Below are 17,175 nucleotides of genomic sequence, written 5' to 3'. Positions count from 1 at the left end.
GAAGGGATGAAAATCGGCCGATCGGGAAAAATTCGATTCGTGCATCCGAAGTTTGCTAATTTTCGGATTCGGTGCGAATCGAATTTTTCCTAATATTCGAAACGAATTCCACTTTGCCAAGTTCGATTCGCTCATCTCTAGTTGTGACCATAAAGCTCTATTTTGTTGTCGTCACTCTAGATAACAGTGTGCCAGAAGCTGTGAGACATGTCAAGATGGTGTTGGACATATTGAACTTTTTGTGGCATTGGTGCAGTAAAGGCTTCTTTCCGGCAACTCTACCATGCAGCCCATTTTTGTTTAAGTATCGTTGTATTGTGCACCTTGAAACAACCACACTGTCTTTTTCCCGAGCAGCCTGTATTTCTCCTGAGATTACCTGTAGGTTTTCTTTGTATCCCGAACAATTCTTCTGGCAAATGTGGTTGCAATATTTCTTGGTCTACCTGAACTTGGCCTGGTATCAAGAGATCCCCAAACTTTCCACTTCTTAATAAGTGACTGAACAATAGTGACTGGCTTTGGATATCTTTTGATATCCTTTTCCATCTTTATAAAGTTCCATTACCTTGTTACACAGGTCTTTTGACAGTTCTTTTCTGCTCCCTATGGCTCAGTATCTAGCCTGCTCAGTGCATCCACGTGAGAGCTAACAAACTCATTGACTATTTATACACAGATGCCAATTGCAATTTTGACCTGCGTGTGTCACCTTGTGTGTCTGTACCAAGGCCAAACATTCCAGGGGGTGGAAACTTTTGATCCGGGCCATTTGGGTGATTTCTGTTATCATTATGATTTAAAAAGGAGACAAACAACTATATGATAATGATCAGTCATATTTCCTATATGAGCTCCAAAATTTCCCAATTTCTGCCAGGATATACAAACTTTTAAGCAGAACTGTATTTCTGTTTAGACACTCTGTATTCCTTAAATTGGTAAACACAAAACCAAAAATGTAATATATTTCAGCTTACTAATCATGAGAAATGGTGGCTATATTAGTTTTGTTTTTTAGGCTTTTTTCCCCTCTGTTTTCACCTGGTGGTCTGACCAGTAACACACCTCCTGTATTGAGTGCCTCCACACTGGCTGAAGAAACACAAAGGGAACTTATGGACGGTGACGTAGGTGGGCAGGGTAGGGCCAAGACATGCTCAACCTGTAACACAGAGGAAGAGAGCAAAGAGCACTGGGAATGAATACTTGAGCGCTTTCCAGAATGAGTGCGCAATGGTGCAGAACTAACTAGGATCATTAACCCTTTAAACCAGTGGTTCTCAACCTTCCTAATGCCGTGACCCTTTAATACAGTTCCTCATGTTGTGGTGACCCCCAACCATAAAATTATTTACCCAGTAATTATAATTCATGAGTGTCGTTTTACCTCCAATACTGCTGCTTTCAACACAGTAGCTGCATTTAACAGAGTAGCTGCTTTCAGCACAGCAGCTGCTTTCTACACAATAGCTGCTCTTTACACATCGAAAATATGTGTTTTCTGATGGTCTTAGGGGACCCCTGTGAAAGGGTCGTTCGACCCCCAAAGGGGTCGCGACCCACAGGTTGAGAACCACTGCTTTAAACACTTATTGACCATTTAGAATTTGTTTGCCACTTCAATCTGGTAAGAGCCTCTTGTGCAAATGGAGAAATGTTTTGATTGATGGGTGCTTCTCACCTGTAGCAATTCACTGCATGTGGAGTATCTGACACCTACCTTGTGGTTTGATGCCATTATCACAAGAAGTGGATAGTTATCACTCATCACTGTAACTGCAAGAGAGCTTTTTTTGAAAAAAAAAAAAAAAAACAGATTTACTGGCTGGATCACCAGATTAAAATGGAGGAACGAGACCCTAAAAGGAAAACTAATGCAGCCATCACGTCTAAAAATTGGTAAACTGCAATATAATAAATGTTTGCTTTTGGGTTTACCACTGCTTTAATAAATAAAATAAAAAATGGAAATATGAATTTATTTTTGAAGACAGCTAGTATACATATCTTAATCTGCTTTTATATAAAACTTCTGTAATCATTTGCACAGCAAGGCTCAAAAGCAGGGTCAGCACTGTATGCCTGTTATGATTTTATAATGCCAATTAAAGGACCACTATAGCATTCTGATAACTGCATGTGGCAATTACCAAAAATTCTGAAGAGACTCTACACACCCAATTTAAATCTGGAATCACCAGGTTATATCTATTTGTTAAATTATTTGTACAAAAATCTCAATGTGTGGTTATAATAGTTATTAACATCCTATCTCTAAATGTATACCAAGGGTAATCTACAAAATTGCAAGTGCTCAATGTGTTTCTTCTGCAGCACCCCTCTAGTTAGCCAGGGGGAGCTAGCTAGTTTTTTTGTTCAGAAAGAAAGGCTGAGCAGCAGGCTGGGTATGAGTCAGCCTGGGTGTGAATCAGCCTGGTCATCTTGGGTCAGGGTTGAGGGCTCTGCAGGTTAGTTCCCTGATACCTCCCCCTGAGCCTTGGAGAAGTTTCTAGAACTCAGTGGGTGAGGTTGAGAAGGGGCTGATCTGCACATGGGCATGGGGCCAGGACAGTCTTTAAGGATGATTGAGCCTGCTCAGCAGGAGGAGTAGTGTTGGGTGGAAGATGGAGTGAGGGTTGGTGTGGAGCCTGGGAGGGGGCCTAAGAGAGGAGTCTAACTGCAGGCAGGAGCTGGATGGGAGGATCTCTCAGTGTCAACCATCCCCTAAAAGAGGACAGCATGGGAAGCAGGGAAGGCGCCAGCCACTTATAAGGCCTGAAGGCAGCCACCAACCCACAAGCTTACAGGAGAGGACTGAGTGAGTAATCCCACACCGCCTGGGCCAGATAAAGGGAGGGGGCCTTTCAGGTAGGAAGCCTGACTATCCCCCATCTGGGACTGTTGATTTAAAAGTATCAGTTCCTGGGCCCCCTTTCCCAGGGATTCCCTCAGGCAGCTGGGTGAGGAGGACATTGAGGTGGTACACCAGGAGGACTGGAGAGCTCTCCAAAAAGAGAATCTTTGTCTGTAGACTTGTACATAGTTGCTGGGGAGTTTGTCTTCAAATTGCACTTTCCTTGGGCATCCCATGCATCCCTCAACTCCATCCAAGTTCAATGCCCCTTAATAATACTGTATGTATTATACATGGTGATCATATCCCCCCTCATGTATTATACATGGTGATCATATCCCCCCTCATGTATTATACATGGAGATCATATCCCCCCTTATGTATTATACATGGAGATCATATCCCCCCTTATGTATTATACATGGTGATCATATCCCCCCTTATGTATTATACATGGTGATCATATCCCCCCTCATGTATTATACATGGTGATCATATCCCCCCTTATGTATTATACATGGTGATCATATCCCCCTTATGTATTATACATGGAGATCATATCCCCCCTTATGTATTATACATGGAGATCATATCCCCCCTTATGTATTATACATGGTGATCATATCCCCCCTTATGTATTATACATGGTGATCATATCCCCCCTTATGTATTATACATGGAGATCATATCCCCCCTTATGTATTATACATGGTGATCATATCCCCCTTATGTATTATACATGGTGATCATATCCCCCTTATGTATTATACATGGAGATCATATCCCCCCTTATGTATTATACATGGAGATCATATCCCCCTTATGTATTATACATGGTGATCATATCCCCCCTTATGTATTATACATGGAGATCATATCCCCCCTTATGTATTATACATGGAGATCATATCCCCTCTTATGTATCATACATGGAGATCATTTCCCCCTTATGTATTATACATGGAGATCATATCCCCCCTTATGTATTATACATGGAGATCATATATCCCCCCCTTATGTATTATACATGGTGATCATATCCCCCCTTATGTATTATACATGGAGATCATATCCCCCCCTTATGTATTATACATGGAGATCATATCCCCCTTATGTATTATACATGGAGATCATATCCCCCCTTATGTATTATACATGGAGATCATATCCCCCCTTATGTATTATACATGGTGATCATACCCCCCTTATGTATTATACATGGAGATCATATCCCCCCTTATGTATCATACATGGAGATCATATCCCCCCTTATGTATTATACATGGAGATCATATCCCCCCCTTATGTATTATACATGGAGATCATATCCCCATTATGTATTATACATGGAGATCGTATCCCCCCCTTATGTATTATACATGGAGATCATATCCCCCCTTAATCTCCTGTTCTCAAGAGAGAATAAATTCAGTTCCTCTAATCTTTCCTCATAGCTGATCTCCTCCATGCCTCTTATCAGTTTAGTTGCCCTTCTCTGTACTTTCTCCAGTTCCCCAATGTTCTTTTTGTGAATTGGTGCCCAAAACAAAACTGCATATTCCAGATGAGGTCTTACTAATGATTTGTACCGGGGGAAATGATATCTCTCTCCGGAGTCTATACCTCTTTTAATACAAGAGAGGATTTTGCTCGCTTTAGAACCCGCAGCTTGGCATTGCTGCCATTATTAAGCTTGTGATCTAACAGAACTCCCAGATCCTTCTCCACCATTGATTCCCCCCAGTTGTACCCCCCCAGTATGTATGATGTATGCATATTCTTAGTCTCCAAGTGCAGAACCTTACATTTATCAACATTAAACCTCATTTGTCACATAGTTGCCCAATTACACAGAGCATTGAGGTCGGCTTGTAAGTTGGAGACATCCTGTAAGGACGTTATTCCACGGCACAGCTCGGTGTCATCTGCAAAGACTGAAATGGGATTTATAATCCCAGACCCTATATTGTTTATAAATATATTAAAAAGTAAGGGTCCCAACACTGAACCTTGGGGTACACCACTGATGACCCTAGACCATGCAGAGTATGAATCATTAACCACTACTCTCTGAATACCATCTTTTAACCAGTTTTCTATTCATTTACATAAAGATTGTTCTAAGCCTGTAGACTTATCGTTACACATTAGCCATGTGTGGGGAACTGTGTCAAACACTTTTGCAAAATCCAAGTATACCACGTCCACCGCCACCCCTCCGTCCAAGTATACCACGTCCACCTCCACCCTGTGTCCAAGTATACCACGTCCATCGCCACCTCTCTGTCCAAGTATACCACGTCCACCGCCACCCCTCTGTCCAAGTATACCACGTCCACAGCCACCCCTCTGTCCAAGTATACCACGTCCACAGCCACCCCTCTGTCCAAGTATACCACGTCCATCGCCACCTCTCTGTCCAAGTATACCACGTCCACCGCCACCCCTCCGTCCAAGTATACCACGTCCACCTCCACCCTGTGTCCAAGTATACCACGTCCATCGCCACCTCTCTGTCCAAGTATACCACGTCCACCGCCACCCCTCTGTCCAAGTATACCACGTCCACAGCCACCCCTCTGTCCAAGTATACCACGTCCATCGCCACCTCTCTGTCCAAGTATACCACGTCCACCGCCACCCCTCTGTCCAAGTATACCACGTCCACAGCCACCCCTCTGTCCAAGTATATCATGTCCACCGCCTCCCCTCTGTCCAAGTATACCACGTCCACCGCCACCCCTCTGTCCAAGGTTTTGCTCACCTCCTCATAAAAAGAAATCAGATTTTTTGACAACTTCTGTCTTTCATGAATCCATGCTGTCTTTTGCTTAAAATATTTTTTCCAGCAAGAACTCATCTATGTGGTTTCTTATTAAGCTCTCCAGTATCTTCCCAACTATAGAAGTTAAACTAACAGGTCAATAATTGGTTAAAATTTTGACCCCTTTTTAAATATTGCTACCACATCACCGCATGATATAGTGCAAAAAAGTGCATCGCTAAAATATTAATAATCAAAAATATTATTTTGAAAAGTCCATCAATTAAAGTCTGTGCTCAAATAAAACACCATAAAGGAAAGTGAATCCAATCATCAAAGGAAAAGGAAAAAACAAACGTATGACAAAACGTGTTGGGTGGAGCTTAACGTGACGTCACCATGCTGAACAGCCGCTGGCCGGACTGTCTGTGAATTGTATTGGGATTGCTGCAGTCCCATGATTATCTTTAATGGCTTTGTGTTCTAAAACAATTGAAAGTGCAAAATTTTACTTTTAATAAACGTGTATGTAAGGACATACTGCACTATTACCCTTTTATATTTTGCATGCTTCTACCGGTGGAGAACAGAGTTGAAGCGGAACCAATGGCTGAAATTCTACCATCTACCATGGATAAGATTGGGGTTAACCCCTAAAGCGCTGTTGGCTTTTCATTTATTTATTTATTCATTTATTTGAAAGCCCAATAGCTCCGGTAAGAGCTTCTACTTACTTGTCAATGTCACCAAGGATTTTCAGGTGTCACCCCTTCTCTCCGGTCTCACTGAATGTGTGTTTTTTTTTCCTTTTCCTTTTAATGATTGGATTCTCTTTCCTTTATAGAGTTTTATTTGAGTACAGACTTTAATTGATGGACTTTTCAAAATAATATTTTTGATTATTAATATTTTAACGCTGCTTTTTCTGCACTATATCATTTGAGGTTTTGTATCTTTTTACCTCCACTAGCTGCTTTCACCATATGATTATTTAATCTCAGCGCAGAAATTTATTTGGATTTGTAAAATTAATCAACATGTATTTTTAGAAAAGTTGATTGTACAATTATTATATTTTGATAAAAGTATCAATTTTATTGTTTTGCCTGGTTTATTATAATAATTCTAACGTATTATTACTATTTTATTATAGTACTATAATTATAATATTACCTTTTCTATTTGTATGTATGAATGTGAGTTAGGGACCTTAGATTGTACGCCCCTTGAGGGTTAGGGACTGATGTGAATGTACAATATATATGTGAAGTGTTGTGTAAATTGACGGCGCTATAAAATAAATAAAAATAAAATAAATATAATATTTTGGACAAGTACTGCGTTGACTATTGTATCCCTATTTCTGCAGATCATGCTGCTGACCGACCCAGAGATTGAGAGCAGTCTGCTAATTAGTTCTGACGAAGGGGCCACCTACCAAAAATACCGACTCAATTTTTACATACAGAGCCTTCTATTTCATCCCAAACAAGAAGACTGGATCCTGGCCTACAGCCAAGACCAAAAGGTAAGATGCAATCGAGAACCTCGCTCTAATAGGAAAGTAGAATATTTTTAGACTGGAGTCTTTGAAATCATTAACTACAGCTAATTAACACTTCAACTTTACTTCCTCTCAATGGGAAAGCAGCTAAGGTGCCAACTCGGAACCGGCCCAAAGTACATCCATTACACAATGCAGACAGATGGCACAGCTCGTGCAGGAAAAGAGCAGGGAAAATCAGCATTGCATCATGGGGGTTTAGATTTTTTTTTCCCCCCTGATTTACTCAGTTATCACTTCAGAGGTGCAGCAGTAGCTACAGACACAAGCTAGAATACATATGTCAAATTGTTCCCTTTAACCACTTCAAGTCTGGACACTTTCACCCCCTTCCAGTCCAGGCAAATTTTTAGCTTTCTGCGCTATCACACTTTGAATGACAATTGCGCGGTCATGCAACACTGTACCCAAATGACATTTTTAGCATTTTTTTGAGACAGATAAAAATTTCTTTTGGTGGTATTTATTCACCACTGGGATTTTTATTTATTTTGCTATATAAATGAAAATGACCAAAAATTTTGAAAAAAAATAGTTTTTCTTAAATGTTGCAAATAATCTTTCTTCATAAATCTTGGGCAAAATATATTCAGGTATCTTTTTGGTAAAAAAAATTAATTACTCAAATCAATTTATAAAAAAAAATAGATAATTTTGTTTTTTATATTTTTTTATATTATTATTTATGTACTTATTTATTTTTTTTACATACTGTCACCCTAGCAGTACAGTGTCACCATAGGTACTACTTGTGGGGGATGATGAAGATTTTTTTTTCTTTTACACTGATACCCATAAAGGCTGTAAAAGCAATAATTTCTCCTTTCTCTGGCTGGATTCTTGCAGCCATTAAGATACTGTGAGAGCTGTGATTGGTCACAGCTTGTCACATGGTACAAGGCTGTTGTGAATGGCCTTGTACCATGTGACCTCTGTGATCATTCACAGATTTCACAAGTGGTAAACAATTATGTCAGGAAGTGACATCTTGTTTACTACTGTTCATGTGATCACTGATTGGTCAATCAGTGATCACATGAATCAGGACCTCACACAGTGGTCCCACAGTGGTCTCGCTCCCAGACAGCGCACACAGCTTCAGCTCTTCTGGGAAGGCCATCCACAAGGTTTAGGAGGGTGTCTATGGGAAGGTTGGACCATTCTTCCAGAAGCACATTTGTGAGGTCAGGCACTGATGTCGGGGGAGGAGGCCTGGCTTGCAGTCTCCGCTGTAATTTATCCCAAAAGTGTTCTATGGGGTTGAGGTGAGGACTCTGTGCAGCCAGTCAAGGTCCTCCACCCCAAACTGGCTCCTCCATGTCTTTATGGACCTTGCTTTGTGCACTGGTGCGCAGTCATGTTGAAACAGGAAGGGGCCATCCCCAAACTCTTCCCACAAAGTTGGGAGCATGAAATTGTCCAAAATGTCTTGGTATTCTGACGCCTTAAGTGTTCCCTTCACTGGAACTAGGGGGCCAAGCCCAACCCCTGAAAATCAACCCCACACCATAATCCCCCCTCCACCAAACTTTACACTTGGCTCAATGCAGTCAGGAAAGTACCGTTCTCCTGGCAACCGCCAATCCCAGACATGTCCATCGGATTGCCAGAGAAGCGTGATTGGTCACTCCAGAGAACATGTCTCCACTTCTCTAGAGTCCAGTGGCGGCGTGCTTTACACCACTGCATCTGACGCTTTGCATTGCACTTGGTGATGTAAGGCTTGAATGCAGCTGCTCGGCCATGGAAACCCATTCCATGAAGCTCTCTATGCACTGTTGTTGTGCTAATCTGAAGGCCACATGAAGTTTGGAGGTCTTTAGCTATTGACGCTGCAGACAGTTGGCGACTTCTGCACACTGTGCGCTTCAGCATGCGCTGACCCCGCTCTGTCATGTGACGTGGCCTACCACTTGGTGGCTGAGTTGCTGTTGTTCCCAGTTGCTTCCACTTTGCTATAATCCCACTAACAGTTGAGCGTGGAATATTTAGTAGCCAGGAAATGTCACGGATGGACTTATTGCACAGGTGGCAACCTATCACGGGACCACGCTTGGAGTCACTGAGCTCCTGAGAGCGACCCATTCTTTCACCAATGTTTGTAGAAGCAGTCTGCATGCCTAGGAGCTTGATTGTATACACCTGTGGCCATGGAGGGGATTGGAACACCTGAATCACATGATTTGGAGGGCTGGCCCAATACTTCTGGCAATATAGTGTATCTTTCCTTTAGTGTACTATACTGTATGTCATACACAGGATTACTATCTGCTTTGTCTCTCTTCCAGTTGTTCAGCTCATCAGAGTTCGGCAGACGTTGGTTGCTCCTGAGCGAATCTGTGGCACCAAATCGATTCTACTGGTGAGATTGCTTTTAAATGATTTCTAGCCCTATATTTTAAGCTGACCTCCAGTCTTACACAGATGTACAGGTTCCTCCCCTGCATAGAAATTGTTTACTTTGATTTTACTGCACACTGTGACCTTCTCAAAATATTCATTGGAAATTACAGAAAATCAGGTAGAGCCTGCCTCATTTACTGGCTGGAGAACGTTTAACATCATCCATCACTTTCTACCCCCAGCGTACTTGTCCCTTGGCTGACCCTTTATTTCTTTGGATCTCTTTTTTTCCAATTACAGAGGCTCAGCATCACATGTGGACGTCACCTAGGGTGGTCTGCATGCAAATACAGCCTGTCTAGAAACACCCGCTTCTCCAAACTGAGATCCATCCATCCATTAATTCATTTTGATATATGCATAGCTCCTCCTAAGAGCCAACACACTGATTCCATCAGGACGGAGGGCTCTTCAGAGGAGGACTGAGGGAGGGTGCTGTGATGTTTTTTAGAAGGCTATCTACAGCACCCTGCTGGCTCCTTCCATGAGCATTGCTGAATTTTATAGAGAAGCTCAGAGACCCAGTGATGACATCACTAGGTCTAAAGTAAGATATGTATTGAAAATGGTAACATTTTATTTAAAAATGTAATGCTGAAAAGGGAAAATATTAGCATATTGAACTTTAGTTTAGCCTCTTTACGCCAACCAGATGGAAATATGTGGCCCCACTGGACTGGGATTTCTTCTGTTGGGTGGCATATTTGTGTATCTGTCTATGTGCTGGGAGCTTGCTGCATGGCGTACTCCCAGCAGAGAGAACCAGGTCTCACCGAGAACCCAGGATCCCATGGTAATGATCAGGATCTAGATAATCCCAGGGTCCCATGGTAATGATCAGGATCTAGATAATCCCAGGGTCCATGGTAATGATCAGGATCTAGATAATCCCAGGATCCCATGCTAATGATCAGGATCTAGATAATCCCAGGATCCCATGGTAATGATCAGGATCTAGATGATTCCAGGATCCCAAGGTAATGATCAGGATCTCGATAATCCCAGGGTCCCATGGTAATGATCAGGATCTAGATAATCCCAGGGTCCCATGGTAATGATCAGGATCTAGATAATCCCAGGATCCCATGGTAATGATCAGGATCTAGATAATCCCAGGATCCCATGCTAATGATCAGGATCTAGATGATTCCAGGATCCCAAGGTAATGATCAGGATCTAGATAATCCCAGGGTCCCATGGTAATGATCAGGATCTAGGTAATCCCAGGGTCCCATGGTAATGATCAGGATCTAGATAATCCCAGGATCCCATGGTAATGATCAGGATCTAGATAATCCCAGGATCCCATGGTAATGATCAGGATCTAGATGATTCCAGGATCCCAAGGTAATGATCAGGATCTAGATAATCCCAGGGTCCCATGGTAATGATCAGGATCTAGGTAATCCCAGGGTCCCATGGTAATGATCAGGATCTAGATAATCCCAGGGTCCCATGGTAATTATCAGGATCTAGATAATCCCAGGATCCCATGGTAATGATCAGGATCTAGATAATCCCAGGATCCCATGGTAATGATCAGGATCTAGATGATTCCAGGATCCCAAGGTAATGATCAGGATCTAGATAATCCCAGGATCCCATGGTAATGATCAGGATCTAGATAATCCCAGGATCCCATGGTAATGATCAGGATCTAGATAATCCCAGGATCCCATGGTAATGATCAGGATCTAGATGATTCCAGGATCCCAAGGTAATGATCAGGATCTAGATAATCCCAGGGTCCCATGGTAATGATCAGGGTCTAGGTAATCCCAGGGTCCCATGGTAATGATCAGGATCTAGATAATCCCAGGGTCCCATGGTAATTATCAGGATCTAGATAATCCCAGGATCCCATGGTAATGATCAGGATCTAGATAATCCCAGGATCCCATGGTAATGATCAGGATCTAGATGATTCCAGGATCCCAAGGTAATGATCAGGATCTAGATAATCCCAGGGTCCCATGGTAATGATCAGGATCTAGGTAATCCCAGGGTCCCATGGTAATGATCAGGATCTAGATAATCCCAGGGTCCCATGGTAATTATCAGGATCTAGATAATCCCAGGGTCCCATGATAATGATCAGGATCTAGATAATCCCAGGATCCCATGGTAATGATCAGGATCTAGATAACCCCAGGGTCCCATGGTAATGATCAGGACCTGGAACTCCCAGTCAACTGATCATTGTGATAGCCTCTGATTGACTATTACAGTGATCAGTCACTCTGAAGTCTGCCTCCAAGTTTTTTCTCTCTGAATGGAGGAAATACATTGTACCTCTCCCTGTCCTTTCTCCTTTCCGTGAGAAAATAATGTGTGTAAAAATAAATAAATAATGATAATAATTAAACATAATAAATATATATATATATATACATATATATATATATATATATATATGGGGCAGCACAGTGGCTAAATGTTCAGCACTTCCGCCTGGCAGCACTAGGGTCGCTATTTCGAATCCCAAACCCCAGAACCACCTGCCTGGAGTTTTCATGTTCTCCCTGTGCCTGTGTGGGTTTCCTTCGGGTACTCCGGTTAACTCCCACATTCCAAAGACATGCTGGTAGGTGAATTGGCGCCTGTCTAAATTGTCCCTAGTATGTGTATGTATGAATGTGAGTTAGGGACCTTAGATTGTACGCCCCTTGAGGGTTAGGGACTGATGTGAATGTACAATATATATGTAAAGTGCTGAGTAAATTGATGGCGCTATATACAGTAAGTACCTGAAATAAATATATATATATATATATATATATATATATATAAAACCTAGATCAAGGTTAGATCTGGGTCTGTGCCAGGGTTAGTGTTTGGATCAAGGTCAGGGTCAGTATTTCTATTTGGTCAGGGTTTTTTCTGAAATTTTTAAATTAGTATCAGTGTCAGGGTCGGTGTATTTTAGGCAGGATAAAAAAAAGCAAAATGTGCACAATTGTTTGGGTACAAACAACAACTAACATACACGTGTGGTATCGCTGCGATCGTCAGGAGCAGAATTTATTTTTGGGTTGTACTTTGGTGGTAGGTTATGGTAGTAGTAAGAAATATACAGCTCAATTTAAAAAAAAAGATTTCTTTTTACTATTTTTGGGCCAGTTTTCCTTTGATAATACAAAATAAATCAGGAGATATCCATTACCATTTACCACCAAATGAAAGCCCAATATGTCCTGAGTTAATCCACCTGGATGTACAAAGTAGTTGTGATAATATGTACGGTTTTACGAACACATGTCAAAGTTGAAAAATTGTGCTTAGGCATTTAGATTTGTTTTACCCTTAGGTGTGAAGGGGTTAAAGTAGAATGTTGGGCTTAAAGTGTTTGTAAAGGTGCAGGTTTTTTGTTTCATAAACATGGCATACGTACCTGCTCTGTGCAATGGTAATGCACAGAGCAGCCCCGAATCTTCTCATCTGGGGCCTTCTGTTGGTGCACCAGGCTCCTTTTCTCAGTGTGCCACATAGGAAGCAGGGCTGTGTACATCTATAGACACACACAGCAAGGCGAGGCTCTGCCCCTTGCTGTCTGCTCACAGCAAGAGTCAAGGCTGCTTCCTCTTTATCCTGTGAGAAAAAAAGAGAGAGAGACCAGCATCTCTGCAGATGGACACAATGCTGGATCTAGATAGGATTTAGGGTGGCATAAGGGGGGTCGAGGGGACAATACTTCCACTGGAACATTTTTTCTCTAAAGCAAGGATGCAGTGCAGTAAAAAGATCTTCTACCTTTACAACCACTTTAACCCCTTGCCTACCGGGCACTTTTACCCACTTCATGTCCAGGCCAATTTTCAGCTTTCAGTGCTTTTGCACTTTGAATGACAATTGCGCAGTCATGCAACATTGCACCCGTATGACATTTTTAGCATTTTTTCCCACAAATAGAGCGTTTGAAAAAAAAGGTTTTCTTAGTTTCTAGTATAAAATTTTGCAAACAGGTAATTTTTCTCCTTCCTTGATGTGTGTTTATGAGGCTGCACTGATGGGCACTAATGATGCAGCACTGCTGGGCACTAATGAGGTGGCACTGATAGGCTGCACTGATGAGGCATCATTGGTAGGCATTGATGAGGAGGCACTGATGAGGCTGCACTAATATGCGGCACTGGTAGGCGGCAATGATGGGCACTGATAGGTGGCACTGATGGGCACTGATTGGAAGCACTGATGGGCACAGTTTGGCAGCACTGATGGGCACATTTTTGGAGCTGCACTGATAATCAGTGTAGATGTCCCCTTTCGCGCTTGCCAGTTATCGGCAGTACTTTATGCACGCTGTTACTGCCGATAACTGGCAAGTGTTAAAAGTGGTAAAAGACCGCTGTGATTGGCCCTTTACTGTATCATGTGATAAGCTGTGTCCAAAGGACACAGCAATCATGGAGATCTCCAGGTGCGTGCCACTGGGGGCGCTGTTCTGGGAGGACATCATATGACTCCCTCCCAGAACTGGAGGACCACACTGTAGCTGTCATTCAGCTATAGCATGATCAACAACGGGTTAATCACTCAAATCTCATCTCTTGGCTTTAACATGTTAATATCATTTCAATATCATTGATAACCATTACCAATCTATGTAAATCTCAAGCTTTCATTGAAATCAAACCCAATGATCCTGCCATCAAGCATGTAATGCTCCTGCTCCATGGTAGCTGCTGGTCTTATTCCAGCATTCTGGTTTTTGCTGAGCTGCACTCTCCCTGTATGACTGTGCTCCTGCAGGGTAATTGATGGAAACACAGTCTCTGGGTGTTTTAAGTCTGCCAAGCCCTCAGTGACATGCTAGTGATAGTCTTTCAATGTGCTTCAAGCTTCCCCTTTTCCTTCCTTGTTCCCGTCCCTTGACCTTCACCTTTGCCTGATCCCTGCTTTGTTGGTTAATATAGCCTACATGTCTTCTTATTTTTATTTTTTCTGTTGTTTTAGGGAATATGTTGCTTATCTCAAGGCTAAACCAAAATCGATAACATTTAAATTATATACAGTATCTTGTTTGAAAACACCAAAGTAGGTTCTGCCTAATTTTTCTGGATTTTTTTCTCTACTTCGGTGTTTTCAAACAAGATATAGCATTTAAACGTTATCGATTTTGGTTTAGCCTTGAGATAATCTACATATTCCCTAAAACAATAGAAAAATAATAAAACATGTAGGCTATATTAACCAACATATTATAGAAACAATTAAAAGTTCTGCATTGCTTCAATCTTTTTTTTTTTTTTTTTTTACTTTTGAGAAATAAAATCCAGAAAAATTAGACAGAACCTACTTTGGTGTTTTCAAACAAGATATATAATTTAAATGTTACCAATTTTGGTTGAGTCTTAAGATAAGCAACATATTCCCTAAAACAATAGAAACATTAAATATAATAAAACATGTAGGCTATATTAACCAACAAATTATAAAAATAATTAAAAGTTCTGCATTGCTTCAATCTTTTTTTTTTTTTCTTTAGAGAAAAAAAATCCAGAAAAATTAGACAGAACCTCCTTTGGTGTTTTCAAACAAGATATATAATTTAATAATCTTTAATCAACCAAGATTTGTATCTCATGGATCCCTTTGTTTCATGTAACCTCAGAGCATTGCTGTACCAGTCACAAATGTTTTTCTTTTTTTAATTTTTGTTCAATATAAAACCTGGAAGCTTTGAGGTCTTAGGTAATTGTTTATGAGATTTTGAGGATCAAGAAAAAAAAAAAGAGGTCTAGGCGCCATCTAATTAAAAACAAGGTTGTTAGCAAATATGAATGGTGTGTATTGAGCAATGGCAAAGCGCATATTGTGTTGACTGTACATAAATGCCGCTAAAGCATTCAAAGCAGCTTGAAAGGGGATGGCGCATTTTGAACTTCATTGTAGTCAGAAATCACTTCAAATGGCGAGAGTTTCAAGAATGGAACAAAAGGTTTCTCCCACACGCCTGAGCGTGAGATTGTAATTATGGAAATATTTCTGGGAGGAATGAAACAGAACATGAACGGAGCTGTAAAGAGATGTAAATGATCTTGTGAAAGTGGGTGACACCAAATCATTTTTAATTGGGCTATTCCTTGGATGGCAGGAGACAGAAACTGTGACCTACTGATCCCTCAGGGGCCGAGGAGGACCGGAGATGCATGTGATCTGCTCTGCTCATACAACCGTATTGATCTGAGCATATTACAGGGAAGGCTTGTATTAGATGTAGTGATCGCAAAGTTACAGCTGCGTTTGTGGCCTCATTTTGAGCTCTTTGACATTTATGCAACTGCATCTCATTGCTGAACCACCACTGGTTCATTTTTAGGCCAAGGCTTTTAGCTTGAGTAGTGTAGAAGGGACTAGAGTGCCTCGAATGTAATATAAGTACGTTCTCATTGCATATGCCAGAAGGTCAGGAAAGGTAGCCAACACATTTTCATCAAAAAAGGGTAACTAAACCCACAAAAGTAAAATCAGTCTGTATATGCAGTAAAGCCAGATATCTAGCACTGTCCTGTGCACTCTGCGGGGTTATGAATTGTATAAATTGTGGAGTCAGGGTTAGCCAGTGTAGGTCACATGACTATGTAACACACAGTCCATTAAAAGTTTTATTGATTTATTTTTTTTGGTTTTTTTAGCGCTCCACATACAAATCTGGATTTGTCTTACCTAAAGTTCCACCCCTTACCAATGGTGAATCCAATTTGAATGTAGCCCCATTCATATCCACCTAAGACACAAATCACCCCAGATTGACTGGGCACTGTCCTCCACCCACTTTACATTTATTAGGATCATATTAGTTTTGATAGATATTAGAGAGCTAAAATACCTAACAGTGTCATTTATGTCTTGGGAACTCTGTTGGTGAGATCCATGCTCTGAGATCATTGTGAGGGGCTCCCACCATCCATTTCTGCACTACATTCCTAGGTCTGTATACCTGCTATGCCCATTATGAGGGGTTCCTACCATCCTTCTCACTCACTTCCCAAGTCTACACTCCTGTTGTGCCAGTTAAGTGGGGAATCTACCATCCCTGTGCCAAGTTCCCAGGTCTGCACACCTGCTGTGCCCATTATGAGGAGCTCCCACCATTCTTTTACTAGGTTTCCAGATCTGCACACCAGCTGTGCCCACTATGAGAGGTTCCCACCATCCTTTTGCTAAGTCCCCAGGTCTGTACACCTGCTGTGCCCATTATGAGGGGTTCGCACCATCTTTGCACTGTTTTCCCAGATCTGTACACGTTAAACATCCATTATGAGGAGTTATCACCGTCCTTTTTCTAGGTTCCTAGGTCTGCACACCAGCTGTGCCCATTATGAGGGGTTACCACCATCCTTTTGCTAAGTTCCCATGTCTGTACACCTGATGTGCCCATTATGAGGGGTTCTCACCATCTTTGCACTGTTTTCCCAGATCTGTATACCTTAAGCATCCATTATCAGGAGTTATCACCATCCTTTTTCTAAGTTCCTAGGTCTGCACACCAGTTGTGCCCACTATGAGAGGTTCCCACTAGAGATGAGCGAAGAAATGAAAAATTCGATTCGACTGATTCGGCGAATTCGTGGACAATATTCGATT

At 41.6% G+C, this 17,175-nt stretch overlaps 1 protein-coding gene across 8 annotated transcripts in view; it reads left to right on the top strand.

Moving 5' to 3' along the window:
- The window catches only part of SORCS1 (sortilin related VPS10 domain containing receptor 1), a 1,076,837-nt gene that overhangs the window by 602,956 nt on the left and 456,706 nt on the right, over positions 1 to 17,175 (top strand). For all 8 annotated transcript variants that reach the window (XM_089660690.1, XM_089660686.1, XM_089660688.1 and 5 more), the window contains exons 4-5: positions 6,991 to 7,149; positions 9,474 to 9,547. In XM_089660690.1, the coding sequence (XP_089516816.1) occupies positions 6,991 to 7,149; positions 9,474 to 9,547 (233 nt within the window). The remainder of the gene's footprint in view (positions 1 to 6,990; positions 7,150 to 9,473; positions 9,548 to 17,175) is intronic.

The sequence above is a fragment of the Staurois parvus genome, unplaced genomic scaffold (assembly GCF_062004578.1).
Source record: "Staurois parvus isolate SC_StPar_1 unplaced genomic scaffold, SC_StPar_1.0 ptg001263l, whole genome shotgun sequence".
Classification (NCBI taxonomy): domain Eukaryota; kingdom Metazoa; phylum Chordata; class Amphibia; order Anura; family Ranidae; genus Staurois; species Staurois parvus.
This window is presented reverse-complemented; position numbering and strand designations above follow the sequence as displayed.